Source organism: Pristiophorus japonicus, chromosome 15 (genome assembly GCF_044704955.1).
Source record: "Pristiophorus japonicus isolate sPriJap1 chromosome 15, sPriJap1.hap1, whole genome shotgun sequence".
Lineage (NCBI taxonomy): Eukaryota > Metazoa > Chordata > Chondrichthyes > Pristiophoridae > Pristiophorus > Pristiophorus japonicus.
Genome location: NC_091991.1, coordinates 4441854 through 4465125, shown reverse-complemented (window position 1 = coordinate 4465125; position 23272 = coordinate 4441854). Strand labels below are relative to the sequence as shown.

Below are 23272 nucleotides of genomic sequence, written 5' to 3'. Positions count from 1 at the left end.
AAATTCCTTCTCAACTCGGTTTGAAATTGGCTCCCCCGTATTTTGAGGCTGTGCCCCCTAGTTCTAGTCTCCCCGACCAGTGGAAACAACCTCTCTGCCTCTATCTTGTCTAACTGGAGTGCATAAGGGATGGTTTTCTAGACCAATATGTTGAGGAACCAACTAGGGGGGAGGCCATCTTAGACTGGGTGTTGTGTAATGAGAGAGGATTAATTAGCAATCTCATTGTGCGAGGCCCCTTGGGGAAGAGTGACCATAATATGGTGGAATTCTGCATTAGGATGGAGAATGAAACAGTAATTTCAGAGACCATGGTCCAGAACTTAAAGAAGGGTAACTTTGAAGGTATGAGGCGTGAATTGGCTAGGATAGATTGGCGAATGATACTTAAGGGGTTGACTGTGGATGGGCAATGGCAGACATTTAGAGACCGCATGGATGAATTACAACAATTGTACATTCCTGTCTGGCGTAAAAATAAAAAAGGGAAGGTGGCTCAACCGTGGCTATCTAGGGAAATCAGGGATAGTATTAAAGCCAAGGAAGTGGCATACAAATTGGCCAGAAATAGCAGCGAACCTGGGGACTGGGAGAAATTTAGAACTCAGCAGAGGAGGACAAAGGGTTTGATTAGGGCAGGGAAAATGGAGTACGAGAAGAAGCTTGCAGGGAACATTAAGACGGATTGCAAAAGTTTCTATAGGTATGTAAAGAGAAAAAGGTTGGTGAAGACAAACGTAGGTCCCCTGCAGTCAGAATCAGGGGAAGTCATAACGGGGAACAAAGAAATGGCAGACCAATTGAACAAGTACTTTGGTTCGGTATTCACTAAGGAGGACACAAACAACCTTCCGGATATAAAAGGGGTCAGAGGGTCTAGTAAGGAGGGGGAACTGAGGGAAATCTTTATTAATCGGGAAATTGTGTTGGGGAAATTGATGGGATTGAAGGCCGATAAATCCCCAGGGCCTGATGGACTGCATCCTAGAGTACTTAAGGAGGTGGCCTTGGAAATAGCGGATGCATTGACAGTCATTTTCCAACATTCCATTGACTCTGGATCAATTCCTATGGAGTGAAGGGTAGCCAATGTAACCCCACTTTTTAAAAAAGGAGGGAGAGAGAAAACAGGGAATTATAGACCGGTCAGCCTGACCTCAGTAGTGGGTAAAATGATGGAATCAATTATTAAGGATGTCATAGCAGTGCATCTGGAAAATGGTGACATGATAGGTCCAAGTCAGCATGGATTTGTGAAAGGGAAATCATGCTCGACAAATCTTCTGGAATTTTTTGAGGATGTTTCCAGTAAAGTGGACAAAGGAGAACCAGTTGATGTGGTATATTTGGACTTTCAGAATGCTTTCGACAAGGTCCCACACAAGAGATTAATGTGCAAAGTTAAAGCACATGGGATTGGGGGTAGTGTGCTGACGTGGATTGAGAACTGGTTGTCAGACAGGAAGCAAAGAGTAGGAGTAAATGGGTACTTTTCAGAATGGCAGGCAGTGACTAGTGGGGTACCGCAAGGTTCTGTGCTGGGGCCCCAGCTGTTTACATTGTACATTAATGATTTAGACGAGGGGATTAAATGCAGTATCTCCAAATTTGCGGATGATACTAAGTTGGGTGGCAGTGTGAGCTGCGAGGAGGATGCTATTAGGCTGCAGAGTGACTTGGATAGGTTAGGTGAGTGGGCAAATGCATGGCAGATGAAGTATAATGTGGATAAATGTGAGGTTATCCACTTTGGTGGTAAAAACAGAGAGACAGACTATTATCTGAATGGTGACAGATTAGGAAAAGGGAAGGTGCAACGAGACCTGGGTGTCATGGTACATCAGTCATTGAAGGTTGGCATGCAGGTACAGCAGGCGGTTAAGAAAGCAAATGGCATGTTGGCCTTCATAGCGAGGGGATTTGAGTACAGGGGCAGGGAGGTGTTGCTACAGTTGTACAGGGCCTTGGTGAGGCCACACCTGGAGTATTGTGTACAGTTTTGGTCTCCTAACCTGAGGAAGGACATTCTTGCTATTGAGGGAGTGCAGCGAAGGTTCATCAGACTGATTCCCGGGATGGTGGGACTGACATATCAAGGAAGACTGGATCAACTGGGCTTGTATTCACTGGAGTTCAGAAGAATGAGAGGGGACCTCATAGAAACGTTTAAAATTCTGACGGGTTTAGACAGGTTAGATGCAGAAAGAATGTTCCCAATGTTGGGGAAGTCCAGAACCAGGGGTCACAGTCTGAGGATAAGGGGTAAGCCATTTAGGACCGAGATGAGGAGAAACTTTTTCACCCAGAGAGTGGTGAACCTGTGGAATTCTCTGCCACAGAAAGTAGTCGAGGCCAATTCACTAAATATATTCAAAAGGGAGTTAGATGAAGTCCTTACTACTCGGGGGATCAAGGGTTATGGCGAGAAAGCAGGAAGGGGGTACTGAAGTTTCATGTTCAGCCATGAACTCATTGAATGGCGGTGCAGGCTAGAAGGGCTGAATGGCCTACTCCTGCACCTATTTTCTATGTTTCTATGTTTCTATCCCTTTCATTATTTTAAATGTTTCTATAAGATCACCCCTCATCCTTCTGAACTCCAACGAGTAAAGACCCAGTCTACTCAATCTATCATCATAAGGTAACCCCTTCATCTCCGGAATCAGCCTAGTGAATCGCCTCTGTACCCCCTCCAAAGCAAGTATATCCTTCCTTAAGTAAGGTGACCAAAACTGCACGCAGTACTCCAGGTGCGGCCTCACCAATACCCTATACAGTTGCAGCAGGACCTCCCTGCATTTGTACTCCATCCCTCTCCCAATGAAGGCCAACATTCCATTCGCCTTCCTGATTACCTGCTGCACCTGCAAACTAACTTTTAAGTGCGGGTCATAAGCTCGCGTTGATTAAGTCCCTGCCCTTTGTACACACCGCCCGTCGCTACTACCGATTGGATGGTTTAGTGAGGTCCTCGGATTGGCCCCGCCGGAGTCGGCAACGGCCCTGGCGGAGCGCCGAGAAGACGATCAAACTTGACTATCTAGAGGAAGTAAAAGTCGTAACAAGGTTTCCGTCGGTGAACCTGCGGAAGGAGCATTATTGGCCGGGGGCCCGCACGTGGCGGCCTGTCACACCCGTTTTACACTTCAGCCTGAGGCGTGAAGGCCAGCAGGAGTGCTTCCCGGGATGCTGCAGGCCCGGAGCCTTGGTCGACCGCGTCCGGCGCCTCTTGCGCGGGCGAGAGGCTCGTTCCGAAAAAAAAGCACAACGAAGAACCGAACTCCATGTGCGAACAGGCAAATGTCGCACCCAACCGGCTCGGCCCGGATGCGAAACGAGCGAGATGTGGGTCAGCAGATGAGAGTCGTGTTACAGAGAGAGAGAGAGCAAGAAGAGAGTTGAACGTTCGCGCACACACACAGAAGACGTTTCGGTCGGCTTGAGACAGGGACGGCCCTGGCATGCTTGGTCTTTTCGGTCAGCTGGTCTGCGGTTGCATGACGGGCAGAGCAAGGTAGAGGTGTCCTGGCTTTTGATACAAATGCCTCGCCCTCGTCTTTCTGCTGCCTACTGCCGCTCCACACCGCACGACCCCCGCTGTTCATTGGTCCTGTGTGACCTTGGCCTGCGGCCCTTCTTTCGACTTCCGTCTCGTCCAGTCTTGTGCATGTGGCTGTCTCTCTCTCTCTCTCTCGCCATTGCTCCCGCTGTTTTCCCCGCACCGCACACTGCTCATCCGGACCGGCAATGGACTTGCCACCGTCTTGCAACATTACACCGCAGTCGAATTGAAGGGAGCTTCTGCGGGCTCGAATGTTGCCTGGCGGCTCGTCGTCAGGACCTCGGCGAACGGCCACTGTGAGCTCCGCAGGGACTGAACCGGTGATGCAGGCCCGGCTTTCTTTCCCCCACGCGGTGACACTTCAGTCGCACTAGTCACTCTCCCTTTACTGGTACAGGGTACCTAAACGCTCCCCCTCCGGCTCCCGCGAGCTGGTGCTGTCTGGGGGCGGCGGTTTAAAGACTCAAGTGTCTGTTGGTCGGTTGTCGAGACGTGTTGTTGTTGTTGCCAGCTTGCAAGTCAACGTTCGAGAGAATGTACCTGCCACCCCGCGGTCATCTGCACCCCACACCCTAAAAGAGTTTCATGCACAAGGACCCCCAGGTCCCTCTGCACCGCAGCATGTTGTAATTTCTCCCCATTCAAAGAATATTCCATTTTACCTTTTTTTTTCCCCAAGGTGGATGACCTCACATTTTCCGACATTGTATTCCATCTGCCAAACCTTAGCCCATTCGCTTAACCTATCTAAATCACTTTGCAGCCTCTCTGTGTCCTCTACACAACCCGCTCTCCCACTAATCTTTGTGCCATCTGCAAATTTTGTTACACTACACTCTGTCCCCTCTTCCAGGTCATCTATGTATATTGTGGTCCCAGCACTGATCCCTGTGGCACACCACTAACCATCGATTTCCAACCCGAAAAGGACTCATTTATCCCGACTCTCTGCTTTCTGTTCGCCAGCCAATTCCTGAATCCATGCTGTTATTCAAAAGAGCAAGGGAGTTCTCCCCAGTGTCCTGACCAATATTTATCTCTCAACCAACAGCTAACGCCTAAACCATTGATTTTATTGCTGTTTGTGGGCATTTGCTATGTGCAAACTGGCTGCTGAGTTTCCTACATTACAACACTACTTCATTGGCTGTAAAGCGATTTGGGACACCTGCAGGTCATGAAAGGCGCTATATAAATGTAAGTTTTTTCTTTTGTTCTTTGAACAATTACCAAATATTCCACGCGAGGAGTTACCAATTGCACAAATTCACGTTTTTTTGTTCTGCATTCCACTTGACTGGAGACATTTCCTTCTCCAGCTCAGTGGATAGGACCAAAGACTCAGCACTCTGGTGAAATTGCATTTTGCCAGTGGGTATGAAAATATCCCCTCAACACCTTAATTTTCTTATTAAATTCTTAGCGGAGGTCTATCAGCTTTTCATGAACCAGTTTAATTGCAAATTGCAGCTTGCACAGTTATCTGATTCCAGCCCACACAGCAAGTTTGTTTGTTTGTTTGCTTGCCTTCAGGGATAGGCGAACATTTCAAACTTTTCTTGCCAAACTTGTTCACTGACTGGGAAGTGAAATGACTGTGTCGATTTTGCATCCACATGGGCTCATCCAACTGTTCCTCAGCGCTCCGACGCAGCAAGGTGGAATGGCCTGCTCTGGCTCCGATTTCTTATGTTCGGCTCATTAGTGATAATTACTTTGTTGTAATTTAGGAGTGAAGAGGTGGAAATTCGGTCTCTACCGCCCCACTTAGTGCCACGGAGGGGGCGGCAATGGCGGCGGTAAGCACTTGAGCCCGGACGGCCAGTTTCCAGTACCCCGGCCGGGACATTCGACAGGGGGAGGGGGCGCGGAGCGTTACCGCCCGGGAGAGAGCACATGGGATTGGAGGTAGTGTACTGACATGGATTGAGAACTGGTTGTCAGACAGGAAGCAAAGAGTAGGAGTAAATGGGTACTTTTCAGAATGGCAGGCAGTGACTAGTGGGGTACCGCAAGGTTCTGTGCTGGGGCCCCAGCTGTTTACACTGTACATTAATGATTTAGATGAGGGGATTAAATGTAGTATCTCCAAATTTGCGGATGACACTAAGTTGGGTGGCAGTGTGAGCTGCGAGGAGGATGCTATGAGGCTGCAGAGCGACTTGGATAGGTTAGGTGAGTGGGCAAATGCATGGCAGATGAAGTATAATGTGGATAAATGTGAGGTTATCCACTTTGGTGGTAAAAACAGAGAGACAGACTATTATCTGAATGGTGACAGATTAGGAAAAGGGGAGGTGCAAAGAGACCTGGGTGTCATGGTACATCAGTCATTGAAGGTTGGCATGCAGGTGCAGCAGGCGGTTAAGAAAGCAAATGGCATGTTGGCCTTCATAGCAAGGGGATTTGAGTACAGGGGCAGGGAGGTGTTGCTACAGTTGTACAGGGCATTGGTGAGGCCACACCTGGAGTATTGTGTACAGTTTTGGTCTCCTAACCTGAGGAAGGACATTCTTGCTATTGAGCGAGTGCAGCGAAGGTTCACCAGACTGATTCCCGGGATGGCGGGACTGACCTATCAAGAAAGACTGGATCAACTGGGCTTGTATTCACTGGAGTTCAGAAGAATGAGAGGGGACCTCATAGAAACATATAAAATTCTGACGGGGTTAGACAGGTTAGATGCAGGAAGAATGTTCCCAATGTTGGGGAAGTCCAGAACCAGGGGTCACAGTCTAAGGATAAGGGGTAAGCCATTTAGGACCGAGATGCGGAGGAACTTCTTCACCCAGAGAGTGGTGAACCTGTGGAATTCTCTACCACAGAAAGTTGTTGAGGCCAATTCACTAAATATATTCAAAAAGGAGTTAGATGAGGTCCTTACTGCTAGGGGGATCAAGGGGTATGGCGAGAAAGCAGGAATGGGGTACTGAAGTTGAATGTTCAGCCATGAACTCATTGAATGGCGGTGCAGGCTAGAAGGGCCGAATGGCCTACTCCTGCACCTATTTTCTATGTTTCTATGTTTCTATGCCCCCTGGTTGTGACACTGGCTCGATTTTTGTCTCTCGCCCGACCCGTCCGACCTGCAGCGCCCCCTGCTGGGACCGCCTGTGACAGCGGGGGTTCTGACCTGCAGCGCCCCCTGCTGGGACCGCCTGTGACAGCGGGCATTCCAACCTGCAGCGCCCCCTGCTGGGACCGCCTGTGACAGCGGGGGTGCCGACCCGCAGCGCCCCCTGCTGGGACCGCCTGTGACAGCGGGCGTTCCGACCTGCAGCGCCCCCTGCTGGGATCGCCTGTGACAGCGGGTGGTCCGACCTATACCGGCCGCAGTGAGGTCAGTAATGGCCACCTCAGGTCAGTGCGATTGGTTTACAGATGATTTTTTTTTTGCGATTTATGTTGTGGTGGCGTGGGCTGTGGATTGGGAATGTTTTGGGTGGGTTTTTTCAGGGTCCCCCCCCCCGACCCCTGTTATGGCACTCCCGGGCCAGCTATTTATCTGGGGATTTCCCCTTGCTCAGCCGGCCTAGCGCCCTCGATGAGGTGTGCAACGCCTCCCTTAGCGCCCGCCCCACACTCCGGGCCCAGCTGGTGAATTTTGCGGTGGCAGACGCAAACCATTTGCCGGCATAAAATGTACCGCTCGGCCCGGGACCCCGCCCCAACTGAGGCCCGACCGGATTTTCTACCCCCCCCTCCCACCCGCCCCTCCCACAAAACGTTTGGTTGCTGCGCCCTTTCTAAAACTCAACTCGCTGAGTGAAAGGAATGGTTGGTCTTCGAGGTGGTTCAGTTGGCGGGAGACATGCGCTGGGTAAGTGAAAGCGCATCGAACACTCAGTAAAACACAACCGTCATCGGAATGTGCACCATTCCTCATGCCACTGCTCACCGAGCCGATCAAAACCAAATAATCAACAATGGGTAGATAAAGAACAAGGAAGTGTAAATTTTAACTCGAGTCCAATGATTGATTCTTCAGTGTAATAATACATGAGTCACACATTTGATATCACTGCAATTGGTAACTCCCGAATCGGGAACGCTGATTGGAGGAGGGGTGGGCAGTGAGGGTGGGGGAGGGGTGGTGTGAGGGTGGGGGAGGGGTGGGTGTGAGGGTGGGGGAGGGGTGGGTGTGAGGGTGGGGGAGGGGTGGGTGTGAGGGTGGGGGAGGGGTTATAGTTCAGTCCACGTTCTCATTGTTTTACAAAGTCTCCTGGCACGGGTGTTATTTATTAAAAGGCAACGGTTTACACCGTTAAAAGCACAATGAAGGCCCACCCATAGTTATAGACTGAAGGCAGAAGCTTATGCCTGATCTGTGAATGGCTGTTTTTACACACAGTGAATACAATTTGAACTTATTCCCCCCATCTATCTAAAGAAAGACTTGCATTTATATAGCGCCTTTCATGACCACCAGATGTCTCAATGTGCTTTACAGGCAATGAAACACTTTCGAAGTGTAGTCACTGTTGTAATGTGGGAAACACAGCAGCCAATTTGTGCACAGCAAGCTCCCAGTAACAGCAATGTGATAATGACCAGTTTTTGTAATATTGATTGAGGGATAAATATTGGCCCAGGACACCAGGGTTAACTCCCCTGCTCTTCTTCGAAATAGTGCCATGGGATTTTTACAACCGCCTGAGAGAGCAGACAGGGCCCCAGTTTAACGTCTGATCTGACAGTGCAGCACTCCTTCAGTACTGCACTGGGAGCATCAGCCTAGATTTTTGTGCTCAAGTTCCTGGAGTGGGATTTGAACCCACAACTTTCTGACTCTGAGGCGAGAGTGCTGCCCACTGAGACACGGCTGATACCTCCATCCATCACTCAGTCTGTGTGGCCAGCCCACACTGCGATATGTGTGCGCACTAGGTCCGTGCAGCAGAGCAGGTCTCCAGTCGTCCTGGTTAACCCTTGCCACTGGACCAAGACCTCGCTCTGTCAAGCCCGTGTGGTGGCTGGTGTACAACGGTCACCCCACGTTAAAAAAATCCACGCACAGGCATCTTCCACCCTTCAATACGTAGTTCTGGTTCTTCTTTCGAAACACCTGTGAACTCATCCTTTTTTTTGGCGTGGAAGCAAGTCATCCTCGTTTTGCGAGACCGCCTATGATGATGGGTATCTGTGTGTGTGTGTGTCTCTGTGTCTGTGTCTGTGTGTGTGACTGTGTGTGTGACTGTGCGCGTGTGACTGTGTGTGTGACTGTGTGCGCGTGTGTGTCTGTGTGTGTGTGCATCTGTCTATCTATCTATCTTCCATGGTTCAGTGGGCAGCACTCTCACCTCCAAGTCAAACGGTCGTTGGATTCAAGTCCCACTCCAGAGACTTGAGCACAAAATCTGACACTCGGGTGCAGTGCTGAGGGAGTGCTACACTGTCGGAGGTGCCGTCTTTTGGATGAGACGTTAAAACGGAGCGCCTCTGGTGTTCTCTCTGGTGGATGTGAGGGATCCCAATGTCGCTCCTGGGTTCTCCCCGGTGTCCCGGACCAACATTAATCACTCAATTATCACTACAACAGATTATCTGGGAGCTTACTGTGCACAAATTGGCTGCCACGTTTCCTACATTACGGAATGACCACACTCCAAAAGTACTTCATTGGCTGTAAAGCGCTTTGGGACGTCCTGAGATTGTGACAGGCGCTATAGAAATGCAAGTCTTTCTTTGCTTGGGTGGAAATAATTGCCTCAGATGGATCGCAAAGAAGGAAATCAAACAGGAAGGATCACATGTCTGTATTGGTGCTGGTCTAATGCGATTGTTCGTGCGATTCCCCATGTGAATTCCTGTCACGCGATTACTTCACTCTAATATCTACTTAAATTAGCTTTTAACAGTGCAAAAAAACGATAATTAAATTGCTTTGTGACAGTAGGGCTGATTATCTGAGAAACTTTATCAGTTCCTGATCTGATTCAGTCAGCGAGCTTCTCTGACCTTGTTATATACCGTAAATGCTTGATGTGCATTCCAAGACAGTAACAGATATCGGTCCTGTCACCATCAATAAGCTTCGAGTTTCATTCTTAAGAACAGAAGAAATAGGAGTAGGAGTTGGCCATTCGGCCCCTCGAGCCTGCTCTGCCATACAATAAGACCATGGCTGATCCGATCATGGACTCAGCTCCACTTCCCTGCCCGCTCCCCATAATCCTTCACTCCCTTATCGCTCAAAAACCTGATGCAGTGTGCATAATCTCATGTCTTTTATGTCTGTTGCCACGCAATGTGAATCAAACTGTGTGCTACCCTATACGGTATATGCAGGTAGTATTCCTGCAAATCCCCTGGGAGGACAGACGCACCAACATTAGCGTCCTTGACCAGGTCAACATACCCAGCATTGAAGCACTGACCACACTTGATCAGCTCCGCTGGGCAGGCCACATTGTCCGCATGCCTGACACGAGACTCCCAAAGCAAGCGCTCTACTCGGAACTCCTTCACAGCAAGCGAGCCCCAGGTGGGCAGAGGAAACGTTACAAGGACACCCTCAAAGCCTCCCTGATAAAGTGCAACATCCCCACTGACACCTGGGAGTCCCTGGCCAAAGACCGCCCAAAGTGGAGGAAGTGCATCCAGGAGGGCGCTGAGCACCTCGAGTCTCGTCGCCGAGAGCATGCAGAAAGCAAGCGCAGGCAGCGGAAGGAGCGTGCGGCAAACCAGTCCCACCCTCCCCTTCCCTCAACCACTATCTGTTCCACCTGTGACAGACTGTAATTCCCGTATTGGACTGTTCAGTCACCTGAGAACTCACTTTTAGAGTGGAAGCAAGTCTTCCTCGATTCCGAGGGACTGCCTATGATGATGATGATGATGATGCAGGTAATGCAACCTGACAACCACAACTTGCATTTATATAGCACCTTTAACGCAGTAAGACATCCTAAGGTGCTTCACAGGAGCGCTAACAAACATGGTTTGACACCGAGGTACATAGGGAGATATTAGGGCAGGTGACCATAAGCTTGGTCAAAGAGGTAGGTTATAAGGAGCGTCTCAAAGTAAGACAGAGAAGTAGAGAGAGGTTGAGGGAAGGAATTCCAGAGCTTAGCGCCTAGCTGGCTGAAGACACGGCTGTCAAATTAATGATGTCATTAATTTCGGCGGGGGTTCTCCTGAATGTCCGCTGTACCTTTGCCGGTAGATCCGCGGAAACCCTGGGGAAACGACGTGAATAGGGTTAATTTGATGGATGGGCATTAACAATCCAATGGCAGTGGCAGCTGTGGCTCAGTGGGGGGCACTCGCGCGCCTCTGTCAGAAGGTTCGGGGGGAGGGCGGTTCAAGGGGTCAAGTCCCAGTGTAGTGCTGAGGGAGCACCGCACTGTCGGAGGGGCAGTGCTGAGGGAGCGCCGCACTGTCGGAGGGGCAGTGCTGAGGGAGCGCCGCACTGTCGGAGGGGCAGTGCTGAGGGAGCGCCGCACTGTCGGAGGGGCAGTGCTGAGGGAGCGCCGCACTGTCGGAGGGGCAGTGCTGAGGGAGCGCCGCACTGTCGGAGGGGCAGTGCTGAGGGAGCGCCGCACTGTCGGAGGGGCAGTGCTGAGGGAGCGCCGCACTGTCGGAGGGGCAGTGCTGAGGGAGCGCCGCACTGCCAGAGATGCCGTCTTTCAGATGAGACGTTAAACCGAGGCCCCGTCTGCTCTCTCAGGTGGACGTAAAAGATCCCACGGCATTATTCCGAAGAAGAGCAGGGGAGTTCTCCCCGGTGTCCTGGGGCCAATATTTATCCCTCAACCAACATCAATAAAAGAGATTATCTGGTCATTATCACATTACCGTTTGTGGGAGCTTGCTGTGCACAAATTAGCTGCTGCGTTTCCTATATTACAGCAGCGACTACACTCCAAAAAGTACTTCATTGGCCGTAAAGATCTTTGAGACGTCCAGTGGTCATGGAAGGCGCTATATAAATGCAAGTATTTTTTTTTCTTTAGATCTCATGGGTCCTATTCTCCACTGCTAAAAGGAGGTGTGCAAACTGGGTGCAAGGCCAGTCGAACGTATGTAGTCAGGGGCACTATTCTGCTGCTCTTTAGTGATGAATCCATTCGAAGACCGGTTCTCAAAAAAGAGCAAATAGATTAAAAAAAAGAGAGACGTTTTTGGCTTGTTAGGGTCTTGCTAAAAGCCCATATTGAGAAACCCCTGGCGATTAGCATGGGGGAGGGTTGCCGTGATGTCACTTGGTCCATGTCACAGGACCATCAGCAACAATGAGTGGGAACGTGCTGCCCCTGGGGTTCTCCAGCAACCGCACTGCAGGAGAACGTGTCCTCGCGATGGCCACTGAGCACTGACTGCTGCTTCCCCACCAGTCCCCTGCACCTCTCCTTCCCCCGGCACCCAGCACCGGTGGGGAAGGGGTCGTACTCCCTACTCTCCAAACGCAGCGAGCTGCTGTAACTGGGAACACGCTGCCTGAAAAGGTGGGTGGAAGCACATTCAATAGTTACTTTCAAAAGGGAATTAGGGAACAGAAAACATTTTCAAGGCTATGCTGGGGGGCGGGGGGGGGAAGCAGGGATGTGGGACTAATTGAGTATCTCTTTCAAAGAGGCAGCACCGGCACGATGGGCTGAATGGCCTCCTTCTGTGCTGTATTCCAGGCTAAAAATAAATAGGAGCAGGAGTAGGCCATTCGGCCCCTCGAGCCTGCTCCGCCATTCAATGAGATCATGGCTGATCTTCTACCTCAACACTTTCCTGCACTATCCCCAGGTCTCTTGAGATCCAAAAATCTATTGATCTCTGTCTTGAATATACTCAAAGACTGAGCCTCCACAGCCCTCTGGGGCAGAGAATTCCAAAGATTCACCACCCTCTGAGTGAAGAAGTTTCTCCTCATCTCAGTCCTAAATGGCCGACCCCTTATCCTGAGACTGTGACCCCTAGTTCTAGATGCCCCAGCCCGGGGGAAACATCCTCCCTTGCATCTACCCTGTCAAAATTGTGTATATTTCAATGAGATCACCTCTCATTCTTCTAAACGCGAGAGAATAACTGAGTTTAAATTCCTGAGCTGGCATAGTGGGATTTGAACCCAGAGCTCCAGATTACTAGTCCAGTAACATAACCACTATGCTACCATTGCCTTGTCACAATAAGTGACACCAGGATCAATTGCACAGAATTACGCTCCTGTGGATGGAGCCGAACCCACCAGGGTTCCTTGAGTTCCGACCAAACGGAGCACGATTGTGTTAAGTAATCCCTCGCAAGGTTACACAATTCACAGGAACATTAGGAACAGGAGATGTGCAAACAAGGTCGCGTGGCACCACAGGCACACCGTCTCAAGTCCAGCTGTCCGAAAATCAGCATTGTCCCAAAACCGGACATTTTTGGGAAAATCCCATTAGATATTCAGTAAAATAAAATCCAGAATTATTGTCCAGAAACCGATGGGCCGGACTAGTTATTGGCTTCGTCGCAATGTTTTAAATGTCGTGTGATTGGTCCGAGCCTCGCCCAATGACCCTCGACCCGGTCTGACCTGACCCACGCCACCATTAGTACTCCGCGTGTCTTGGTAGCATACGCACGCTCTTGATTTTCTTGTCTGAAATCCGGAAAAATCCAAAAAGTGGAACAGTCTCGGTCCCGAGGTTGCCGAATTTGAGGCTTTGTACCTGTATTTCGAAGAAGAGCAGGCGAGTTCTCCCCGGTGTCCTGGGCCAATATTTATCCCTCAGCCAACATCACAAACAGATTATCTGGTCATTACCATGTTGCTGTTTGTGGGAGCTTGCTGTGCTCAAATTGGCCGCCATGTTTCGTACATTACAACAGTGACTACACGTCAAATTGTACAGCATCGGCTGTAAAGCCCTTTGGGATGTCCTGAGGTTGTGAACAGTAAGCTCTTTCTCTCAATTCTATGCCAGGAGGCCAGGGCTTCAAACCCCACTTCGGGCAGATACTGACAGTCTAGGCTGCCACTTTATGGGAGATGAGATGTTAAACCTGTTCAGGTGGATAAATCAAGGCCCCATCTACCGGTTCAGATAAAAGACTTGCATTTATATACCAGACATCCCAATGCAATTTTACAGCCAATGAAGTGTAGTCTCTGTTGTAACGTAGGAAACGTGGTCGGAAATCTGCGCACAGCAAGCTCCCACAAACAGCAATGTGATAATAATCAGATAATCTGTTTTAGTGATGGTGACTGAGGAATAAATATTGGCCCCAGGACACCGGGGATAACTGCCCTGCTCTTCTAATTGGCCAGAAGAAGCAGCAAACCTGAGGACTGGGAGAAATTTAGAATTCAGCAGAGGAGGACAAGGGGTTTAATTAAGAGGGGGGAAATAGAGTATGAGAGGAAGCTTGCCAGAGAACATAAAAACTGACTGCAAAAGCTTCTATAGATATGTGAAGAGAAAAAGATTAGTGAAGACAAACGTAGGTCCCTTGCGGTCAGAATCAGGTGAATTTATAATGGGGAACAAAGAAATGGCGGACCAGTTGAACAAGTACTTTGGTTCTGTCTTCACGAAGGAAGACACAAATAACCTTCCGGAAATACTAGGGGACCTAGGGTCTAGTGAGAAGGAGGAACTGAAGGAAATCCTTATTAGTCAGGAAAATGTGTTCGGGAAATTGATGGGTTTGAAGGCCAATAAATCCCCGGGGCCTGATAGTCTACATCCCAGAGTACTTAAGGAAGTGGCCCGAGAAACAGTGGAAGCATTGGTGATCATTTTCCAACAGTCTATCGACTCTGGATCAGTTCCTATAGACTGGAGGGTAGCTAATGTAACACCACTTTTTAAAAAAGGAGCGAGAGAGAAAGCGGGTAATTATAGACCGGTTAGCCTGACTTCAGTAGTGGGGAAAATGTTGGAATCAATTATTAAAGATGAAATAACAGCGCATTTAGAAAGCAGTGACAGGATCAGTCTAAGTCAGCATGAATTTATGACGTAGAAATCATGCTTGACAAATCTGCTAAACTTTTTTGAGGATGCAACTAGTAGAGTGGACAAGGGAGCACCAGTGGATGTGGTGTATTTGGACTTTCAAAAGGCTATTGACAAGGTCCCACACAAGAGATTGGTGTGCAATATTAAAGCACATGGTATTGGGTGTAATGTACTGACGTAGATAGAGAACTGGTTGGCAGACAGGAAGCAGAGAGTCGGGATAAATGGGTCCTTTTCAGAATGGCAGGCAGTGACTAGTGGAGTGCCGCAGGGCTCAGTGCTGGGACCCCAGCTATTTACAATATACATCAATGATTTGGATGAAGGAATTGAGTGTAATATCTCCAAGTTTGCAGATGACACTAAATTGGGTGGCGGTGTGAGCTGTGAGGAGGACGCTAAGAGGCTGCAGGGTGACTTGGACAGGTTAGGTGAGTGGGCAAATGCATGGCAGATGCAGTATAATGTGGATAAATGTGAGGTTATCCACTTTGGGGGCAAAAACACAAAGGCAGAATATTATCTGAATGGCGGCAGATTAGGAAAAGGGGAGGTGCAACGAGACCTGGGTGTCATGGGACATCAGTCATTGAAGGTTGGCATGCAGGTACAGCAGGCGGTGAGGAAGGCAAATGGTATGTTGGCCTTTAAAGCTAGGGATTTTGAGTATAGGAGCATGGAGGTATTAGTGCAGTTCTACAGGGCCTTGGTGAGGCCACACCTGGAATATTGTGTTCCGTTTTGGTCTCCTAATCTGAGGAAGGACATTCTTGCTATTGAGGGAGTGCAGCGAAGGTTCACCAGACTGATTCCCGGGATGGCTGGTCTGACATATGAGGAGAGACTGGATCGACTGGGCCTTTATTCACTGGAGTTTAGAAGGATGAGAGGGGATCTCATAGAAACGTATAAAATTCTGATGGGATGGGACAGGTTAGATGCGGGTAGAATGTTCCCGATGTTGGGGAAGTCCAGAACCAGAGGACACAGTCTTAGGATAACGGGTAAGCAATTTAGGACTGAGATGAGGAGAAACTTCTTCACTCAGAGAGTTGTTAACCTGTGGAATTCCCTACCGCAGAGAGCTGTTGATGCCAGTTCGTTAGATATATTCAAGAGGGAGTTAGATATGACACTCACGGCTAAAGGGATCAATTGGTATGGAGAGAAAGCAGGAAAGGGGTACTGAGGGAATGATCAGCCATGATCATATTGAATGGTGGTGCAGGCTCGAAGGGCCGAATGGCCTACTCCTGCACCTATTTTCTATGTTTCTACGAAATAGTGCCATGGGATCTTTTACGCCAACCTGAGAGAGCAGACGGGGCCTCGGTTTAACATCTCATCCGAAAGATGGCACCTCTGACAGTGCAGCACTTGCTCAGTACTGCACGGAGAGTGTCAGCCTGGATTTTTGTGCTCAGGAGCGGTACTTGAACCCATGACCTCAGGGGCATGTGCTACCCACTGAACCACTGGCTGACAGATAATCCCGTGGCACTATTTGAAGAGCAGGGGACTTTGCCCTCTGTCCCAGCCAACAAATATGTCAATCAACACCGGGTGGGGGGGGGGGAAACCAGATTAATAGGTTCGCAATCTAATTGTCGTTTAGGAGTTTGATGTGTGTAAATTGACTACAGCGTTTGCAAAGTATTTTGTAGGTGGTGACATGCTTGGGTACATCTGGGAACATAAAAGGAGCTGTGCAGATGTCCCTAATGATACCCTGCAAATAACAGGAATATCTGGTACTGAACATAGAGCGAGTGAGGAGGAACAAGTGGACTTGGTTGGCACTATGCTGGTTCGCACTATCTTCTTTCAACTGTTGAATAACTGTATGCCCTCACACAAATTCCTCTGGTGAAAGATAAGGAGACCATTGGAAATCTTTCAAAAGGTAATTAAAGTGTTATGAATTGTGAATACCCACAGACATGTAGCTTCAGTAAGGTCTGTCAGGGTTCCAAAAAAAAAAACGTGGCCTGCTTCCATCAAGCCCTGGAATTCCTTCCTTTAAGCTCTTCACTTCACTTTTTCGAACCTAGCTCTTGGACCAAGCATTTAGCCACCTGCCGGCTTGTATCTCCGTCTATGGTTCATGATCAATCATTCTCTGGTGACACTGTGAAGTGCCACGTGATACTTTTCTATGTTCCCGGTTAAGCAACGTTTCGATTTCAAAATTCTCATCCTGGTTTTCAGATACCTCCATGGCTGCGCGCCCCCCCAATCTCTGCAATTTCCTCCCCCCCCTCGAGATGTCTGCGCTCCTCTAATTGTGCCCTCTTGAGTATCACTGATTATAATCACTCAACAATCGCTGTGCCTTCATAATAGACCCTAATATCTGGAATTCTCTCCCTAAACCTCTCCACCTCTCCTCTCTTCTTCAAGATGCTCCTGAAAACCTCTTTGACTAAGATTTTGGCCAAATTGTTTCTTAATTTCTATTTTTGCGGCTCGGTGTCAAATTTTATATTTCACAATACCCCTGTGAAGCGCCTTGGGACGTTTCACTATATGAAAGGCGCGATATAAATACAGGTTGTTATTGTAATATTCGAGCTCCTTACCTACCAAAGATACTTGGGCAATGCTATTTCCTTACCCTGTAATACAACCCTAACCCCAACCCGAAACAAAACCCCAACCCGAAACAAAACCCCAAACAAAACCACAACCCGAAACAAAACCCCAAACAAAACCACAACCCGAAACAAAACCCTAACCCGAAACAAAACCCTAAACAAAACCCCAACCCGAAACAAAACCCTAAACAAAACCCCAACCCGAAACAAAACCCTAAACAAAACCCCAACCCGAAACAAAACCCCAACCCGAAACAAAACCCTAAACAAAACCCCAACCCGAAACAAAACCCTAAACAAAACCCCAACCCGAAACAAAACCCCAACCCGAAACAAAACCCTAAACAAAACCCCAACCCGAAACAAAACCCCAACCCGAAACAAAACCCTAAACAAAACCCCAACCCGAAACAAAACCCCAAACAAAACCACAACCCGAAACAAAACCACAACCCGAAACAAAACCCCAAACAAAACCACAACCCGAAACAAAACCCTAAACAAAACCCCAACCCGAAACAAAACCCCAAACAAAACCACAAACCGAAACAAAACCCCAAACAAAACCACAACCCGAAACAAAACCCCAACCCGAAACAAAACCCTAAACAAAACCCCAACCCGAAACAAAACCCCAAACAAAACCACAACCCGAAACAAAACCCGAAACAAAACCCTAAACAAAACCCCAACCCGAAACAAAACCCTAAACAAAACCCCAACCCGAAACAAAACCCTAAACAAAACCCCAACCCGAAACAAAACCCTAAACAAAACCCCAACCCGAAACAAAACCCCAAACAAAACCACAACCCGAAACAAAACCCCAAACAAAACCACAACCCGAAACAAAACCCTAAACAAAACCCCAACCCGAAACAAAACCCCAAACAAAACCACAACCCGAAACAAAACCCTAAACAAAACCCCAACCCGAAACAAAACCCTAAACAAAACCCCAACCCGAAACAAAACCCCAAACAAAACCACAACCCGAAACAAAACCCCAAACAAAACCACAACCCGAAACAAAACCCCAAACAAAACCACAACCCGAAACAAAACCCGAAACAAAACCACAACCCGAAACAAAACCCCAACCCGAAACAAAACCACAACCAAAACCCTAAACAAAACCCCAACCCTAAACAAAACCCTAACCCTAAACAAAACCCTAACCCTAAACAAAACCCTAACCCTAAACAAAACCCTAAACAAAACCCTAACCCTAAACAAAACCCGAACCCTAAACAAAACCCTAACCCGAAACCAAACCCTAACCAAAACCCCAACCCTAACCAAAACCCTAACCCAAAACAAAACCCCAACCCTAAACAAAACCCTAAACCAAACCCTAAACAAAATCCCAATCCTAAACAAAACCTTAACCCTAAACAAAACCTGAAGCCTAAACAAAACCCCAACCCGAAACAAAACCCCAACCCGAAACAAAACCCCATCCCTAAACAAAACCCTAAACAAAACCCTAAACAAAACCCCAATCCTAAACAAAACCTTAACCCTAAACAAAACCCGAAGCCTAAACAAAACCCGAAGCCTAAACAAAACCCGAAGCCTAAACAAAACCCCAATCCTAAACAATTGACATTTCCAGAAATATTTTGGTATTGACTGTCAGAAATGCATCAGAGTCCCACCGAGAAGATTGTCTTGGTCCTTTTGCAGCTCCGGTTAAATATGTTTTACCCTCTGATTCAACATTACACAGCTAGGCGTGAAAGACCTTTCTTAAACATCTTGCTACATTGTGCTTTTGGCACACCTAAGTTGCAGCTGCAAGTTCTGCTTCAAAAGGAGCATGATTTACGACCAGGAGCTCTGAGGTCAGCAGCGGACCGAAGCCAAGTCCTGGCGCACATTAAAATCTGTTGCTCATTAACAGCAGCCTCCAGGCTGAGTATTAACTTCTAATCTTGCAACCTGTGTGTCTGCAGTTCGCCTGGGGAGGATTGGTGTCTACAGGCCGCTCATTCTCCAGGTGACTTGAAAATCGTCGGGACGTCATATGGACGTCCAAGGCTTGCCTGACGCACTTTTCAGGGAGGGGGGGGGGCCTGTAAATGGGTGGGCAGCTTGGCCGCCAACATGGAGTAACATTCTGTTCCGAGACTGTGTGAAGTATGCAAACAGAGGGTCCTACGCCAGTTCATAGAATCACAGAAATTTACCGCACGGAAGGAGGCCATTCGGCCCATCGTGTCCACGCCGGCCGACAAAGAGCCACCCAGCCGAATCCCACTTTCCAGCTCTAGGTCCGTAGCCCTGCAGGTTACGGCACTTCAGGTGCACATCCAAGTATCTTTTAAATGTGGTGAGGGTTTCTGCCTCTACCACCCTTTCAGGCAGTGAGTTCCAGACCCCCCACCACCCTCTGGGTGAAGACATTTCCCCTCAAATCCCCTCTAAACCTCCCCCCAATTACTTTAAATCTATGCCCCCTGGTTGTTGACCCCTCTATGAAGGGGAACAGGTTCATTCTATCCACTCTATCTAGGCCCCTCATAATTTTATATACCTCAATAAGGTCTCCCCCTCAGCCTCCTCTGTTCCAAAGAAAACAGACCCAGCCTATCCAATCTTTCCTCGTAGCCAAAATTCTCCAGTCCAGGCAACATTCTTGTAAATCTCCTCTGCACCCTCTCCAGTGCAATCACATCTTTCCTGTAATGCGGTGACCAGAACTGCACGCAGTACTCCAGCTGCGGCCTAACCAGTGTTTTATACAGTTCAAGCATAACCTCCTTGCTCTTGTATTCCATGCCTCGACTAATAAAGGCAAGCATTCCGTATGTCTTCTTAACCACCTTATCTACCTGGCCTGCTCCTTTCAGGGATCTGTGGACCTGCACTCCAAGGTCCCTCTGTTCCTCTACACTTCTCAGTGTTGTACCATTTAATGTGTAATCCCTTTCCTCGTTAGCATTCCCGGTTATCGTACAATTGCTAGTTTGGGGTACAAATGGGTGATGCTCGGCCGTTACAGGATCCTCTCCCAGTAAAGGCTCCAACATTTTCTACGGGGGAGAGGGGAAGAATTTCTGTGGGGACCAGGAAGGAGCCTCCTGGCTCACTTCCGGGGCCCACCCTCGACCCCCGCCGGGATTGGCTCCTGGAGGATCTCCCCATCTCCCAATCCCACTCGTCACCCACCCCCCCCCCCCCCCCCACAGGAGCTGGCCAGGGAGTGAGAGGTGTGGTAGTGGCAGAGCCCTGAGCAACATTCCGTGCAGCACTGCCACCTTTGGAGGCTCTATCCCTCACTTTAACGGGAAGGGCCAATGCTGGGGTGACTGAGTTTTCCTTCAGCCTGGGTGTTGGCCCACGGCACCCGTGCTCGGTCCATAGCCGCCCCAAGCGCTCTGAGGGAGTGCAGGGCTGAGCGATCGCGGGGTCCCAAAAAAAGCCAAATACAGCACACTGGGAATATAAATAAACTTGGCCCTCCCTGACCGCCGCTGCCTTCAATTAGCGCTTCCCGAGCGGCCAGCTGAGGTGACTATGTCTCCTGCAGCTGCCGCTGTTGATGCCCGCCGATGCTGCAGGGGGCGGGAGCGAATATCACATCCGGGGCGGTAACGAGGCGCTGCGCACCGGATGATGTCAACATCCACGGGGCGCGAGAGAGCAAGGCAGTAAGTTTCAGCGCCAATGCAAAACCCGCTAGGGAAGTTCGCGAGCGATGGTGATCTCGCCATGCCCAGCCGGTAAGCCCTTAGCGTCCTGTTACCGCCCCCTGCAGGTGCTAATGGGAGGTGCAGGGCAGGCCAATTTCTGTGTGTATCTGGGCTGCAGTTGGGAGTGATTCAGCTCTTGTTTACAACGCTAATCCATGTCGGCAAAAAGTTATTTAAAACACACCTAACAATGGGCAAAGGTTTGCATTCCTTTGATACGCCGCAGTTTGCTAATCAATGTATAATCAGAGACAGGTAGAGCCGCTAACAATCACAATAGGCATGCACGGTAGTGTAGTAGTTACGTTTCTGGATTAATAATCCAATTCCCTCGCTGGGGATTCCTGGAATGGGGTCCAAATTCTGCCCTTAAAAAACATAAGAACATAAGAAATAGGAGCAGGAGTCGGCCATTTGGCCCCTCGAGCCTGCTCCGCCATTTAATACGATCATGGCTGATCTGATCATGGACTCAGCTCCACTTCCCTGCCCGCTCACCATAACCCTTTACTCCCTTAGCACTCAAAAATCTGTCTATCTCCACCTTAAATATATTCAATGACCCAGCCTCCACAGCTCTCTGGGGCAGAGAGTTCCACAGATTTACAACCCTCCGAGAGAAGAAATTCCTCCTCATCTCAGTTTTAAATGGGCGGCCCCTTATTCTGAGACTATGTCCCCTAGTTTTAGTTTCCCCTATGAGTGGAAACATCCTCTCTGCATCCACCTTGTCAAGCCCCCTCATTATCTTATATGTTTCGATAAGATCACCTCTCATTCTTCTGAACTGCAATGATTAGAGGCCCAACCTATCTTCATAAGTCAACTCCCTCATCCTCGGAACCAACCTAGTGAACTTTCTCTGAACACCTCCAATGCAAGTATATCCTTCCTTAAGTACACAGTACTCCAGGTGTGGCCTCACCAATACCCTGTACAGTTGTAACAGGACTTCGCTGCTTTTATACTCCATCCCCCTTGCAATAAAGGCCAACATTCCATTTGCCTTCCTGATCACTTGCTGTACCTGCATAATAACATTTTGTGTTTCATGCACAAGGACCCCCAGGTCCCTCTGTACTGCAGCACTTTGCAATTTTTTTCCATTTAAATTATAATTTGCTTTTGTTTTTTCTGCCAAAGTGGATAACCTCACATTTTCCCACATTATACTCCATCTGCCAAATTTTTGCCCACTCACTTAGCCTGTCTATATCCCTTTGAAGATTTTTTGTGTCCTCCTCACAATTTGCTTTCCCACCCATCTTTATATTATCAGCAAACTTGGCTACATTACACTCGGTCCCTTCATCCAAGTCATTAATATAGATTGTAAATAGTTGAGGACCCAGCACTGATCCCGGATGCACCCCACTAGTTACTGTTTGCCAACCGTAAAATGACCCATTTATCCCGACTCTCTGTTTTCTGTTAATTAGCCAATTCTCTATCTATGCTAATATATTACCCCCAACCCTGTGAACTTTTATCTTGTGCAGTAACCTTTTATGTGGCACCTTATTAAATGCCTTCTGGAAATCCAAATACACCACATCCACTGGTTCCCCCTTATCCACCCTACTCGTTACATTCTCAAAGAACTCCAGCAAATCTGTCAAACATGATTTCCCTTTCATAAAACCATGCTGACTCTGCTTGATTAAATCATGCTTTTCCAAATGTCCCACTATTTCTTCCTTAATAATAGACTCCAGCATTTTCCCAGTGACAGATGTAAGGTTAAATAGTCTATAGTTTCCTGCTTTTTGACTGCTTCTTTTTTTTTTTTAAATAGGCGCGTTACATTTGCGGTTTTCCAATCCACTGGGACTGCCACAGAATCCAAGGAATTTTGGTAGATTACACCCAATGCATCCACTATCTCTGCAGCCACTTCTTTTAAGACCCTATAGGTCAGTCCCGCCATCCCGGGAATCAGTCTGGTGAACCTTCGCTGCACTCCCTCAATAGCAAGAATGTCCTTCCTCAAGTTAGGAGACCAAAACTGTACACAATACTCCAGGTGTGGCCTCACCAAGGCCCTGTACAACTGTAGCAACACCTCCCTGCCCCTGTACTCAAATCCCCTCGCTATGAAGGCCAACATGCCATTTGCTTTCTTAACCGCCTGCTGTACCTGCATGCCAACCTTCAATGACTGATGTACCATGACACCCAGGTCTCGTTGCACCTCCCCTTTTCCTAATCTGTCACCATTCAGATAATAGTCTGTCTCTCGGTTTTTACCACCAAAGTGGATAACCTCACATTTATCTACATTATACTTCATCTGCCATGCATTTGCCCACTCACCTAACCTATCCAAGTCGCTCTGCAGCCTCATAGCATCCTCCTCGCAGCTCACACTGCCACCCAACTTAGTGTCATCTGCAAATTTGGAGATACTACATTTAATCCCCTCGTCTAAATCATTAATGTACAGTGTAAACAGCTGGGGCCCCAGCACAGAAC

At 48.6% G+C, this 23272-nt stretch overlaps 2 protein-coding genes across 2 annotated transcripts in view; one reads left to right on the top strand and one right to left on the bottom strand.

The window, feature by feature from the left end:
* Positions 1-23272, bottom strand: part of kitlga (kit ligand a) — a 168601-nt gene that overhangs the window by 108467 nt on the left and 36862 nt on the right. The window lies entirely within an intron of this gene.
* On the top strand, positions 17624-18235 carry LOC139280548 (protein TsetseEP-like; the record flags this gene model as incomplete). Its single annotated transcript, XM_070900033.1, has 2 exons — positions 17624-17704; positions 18143-18235. Coding segments are annotated over 2 exons (174 nt in total), but the record flags the coding sequence as incomplete, so codon positions are not given.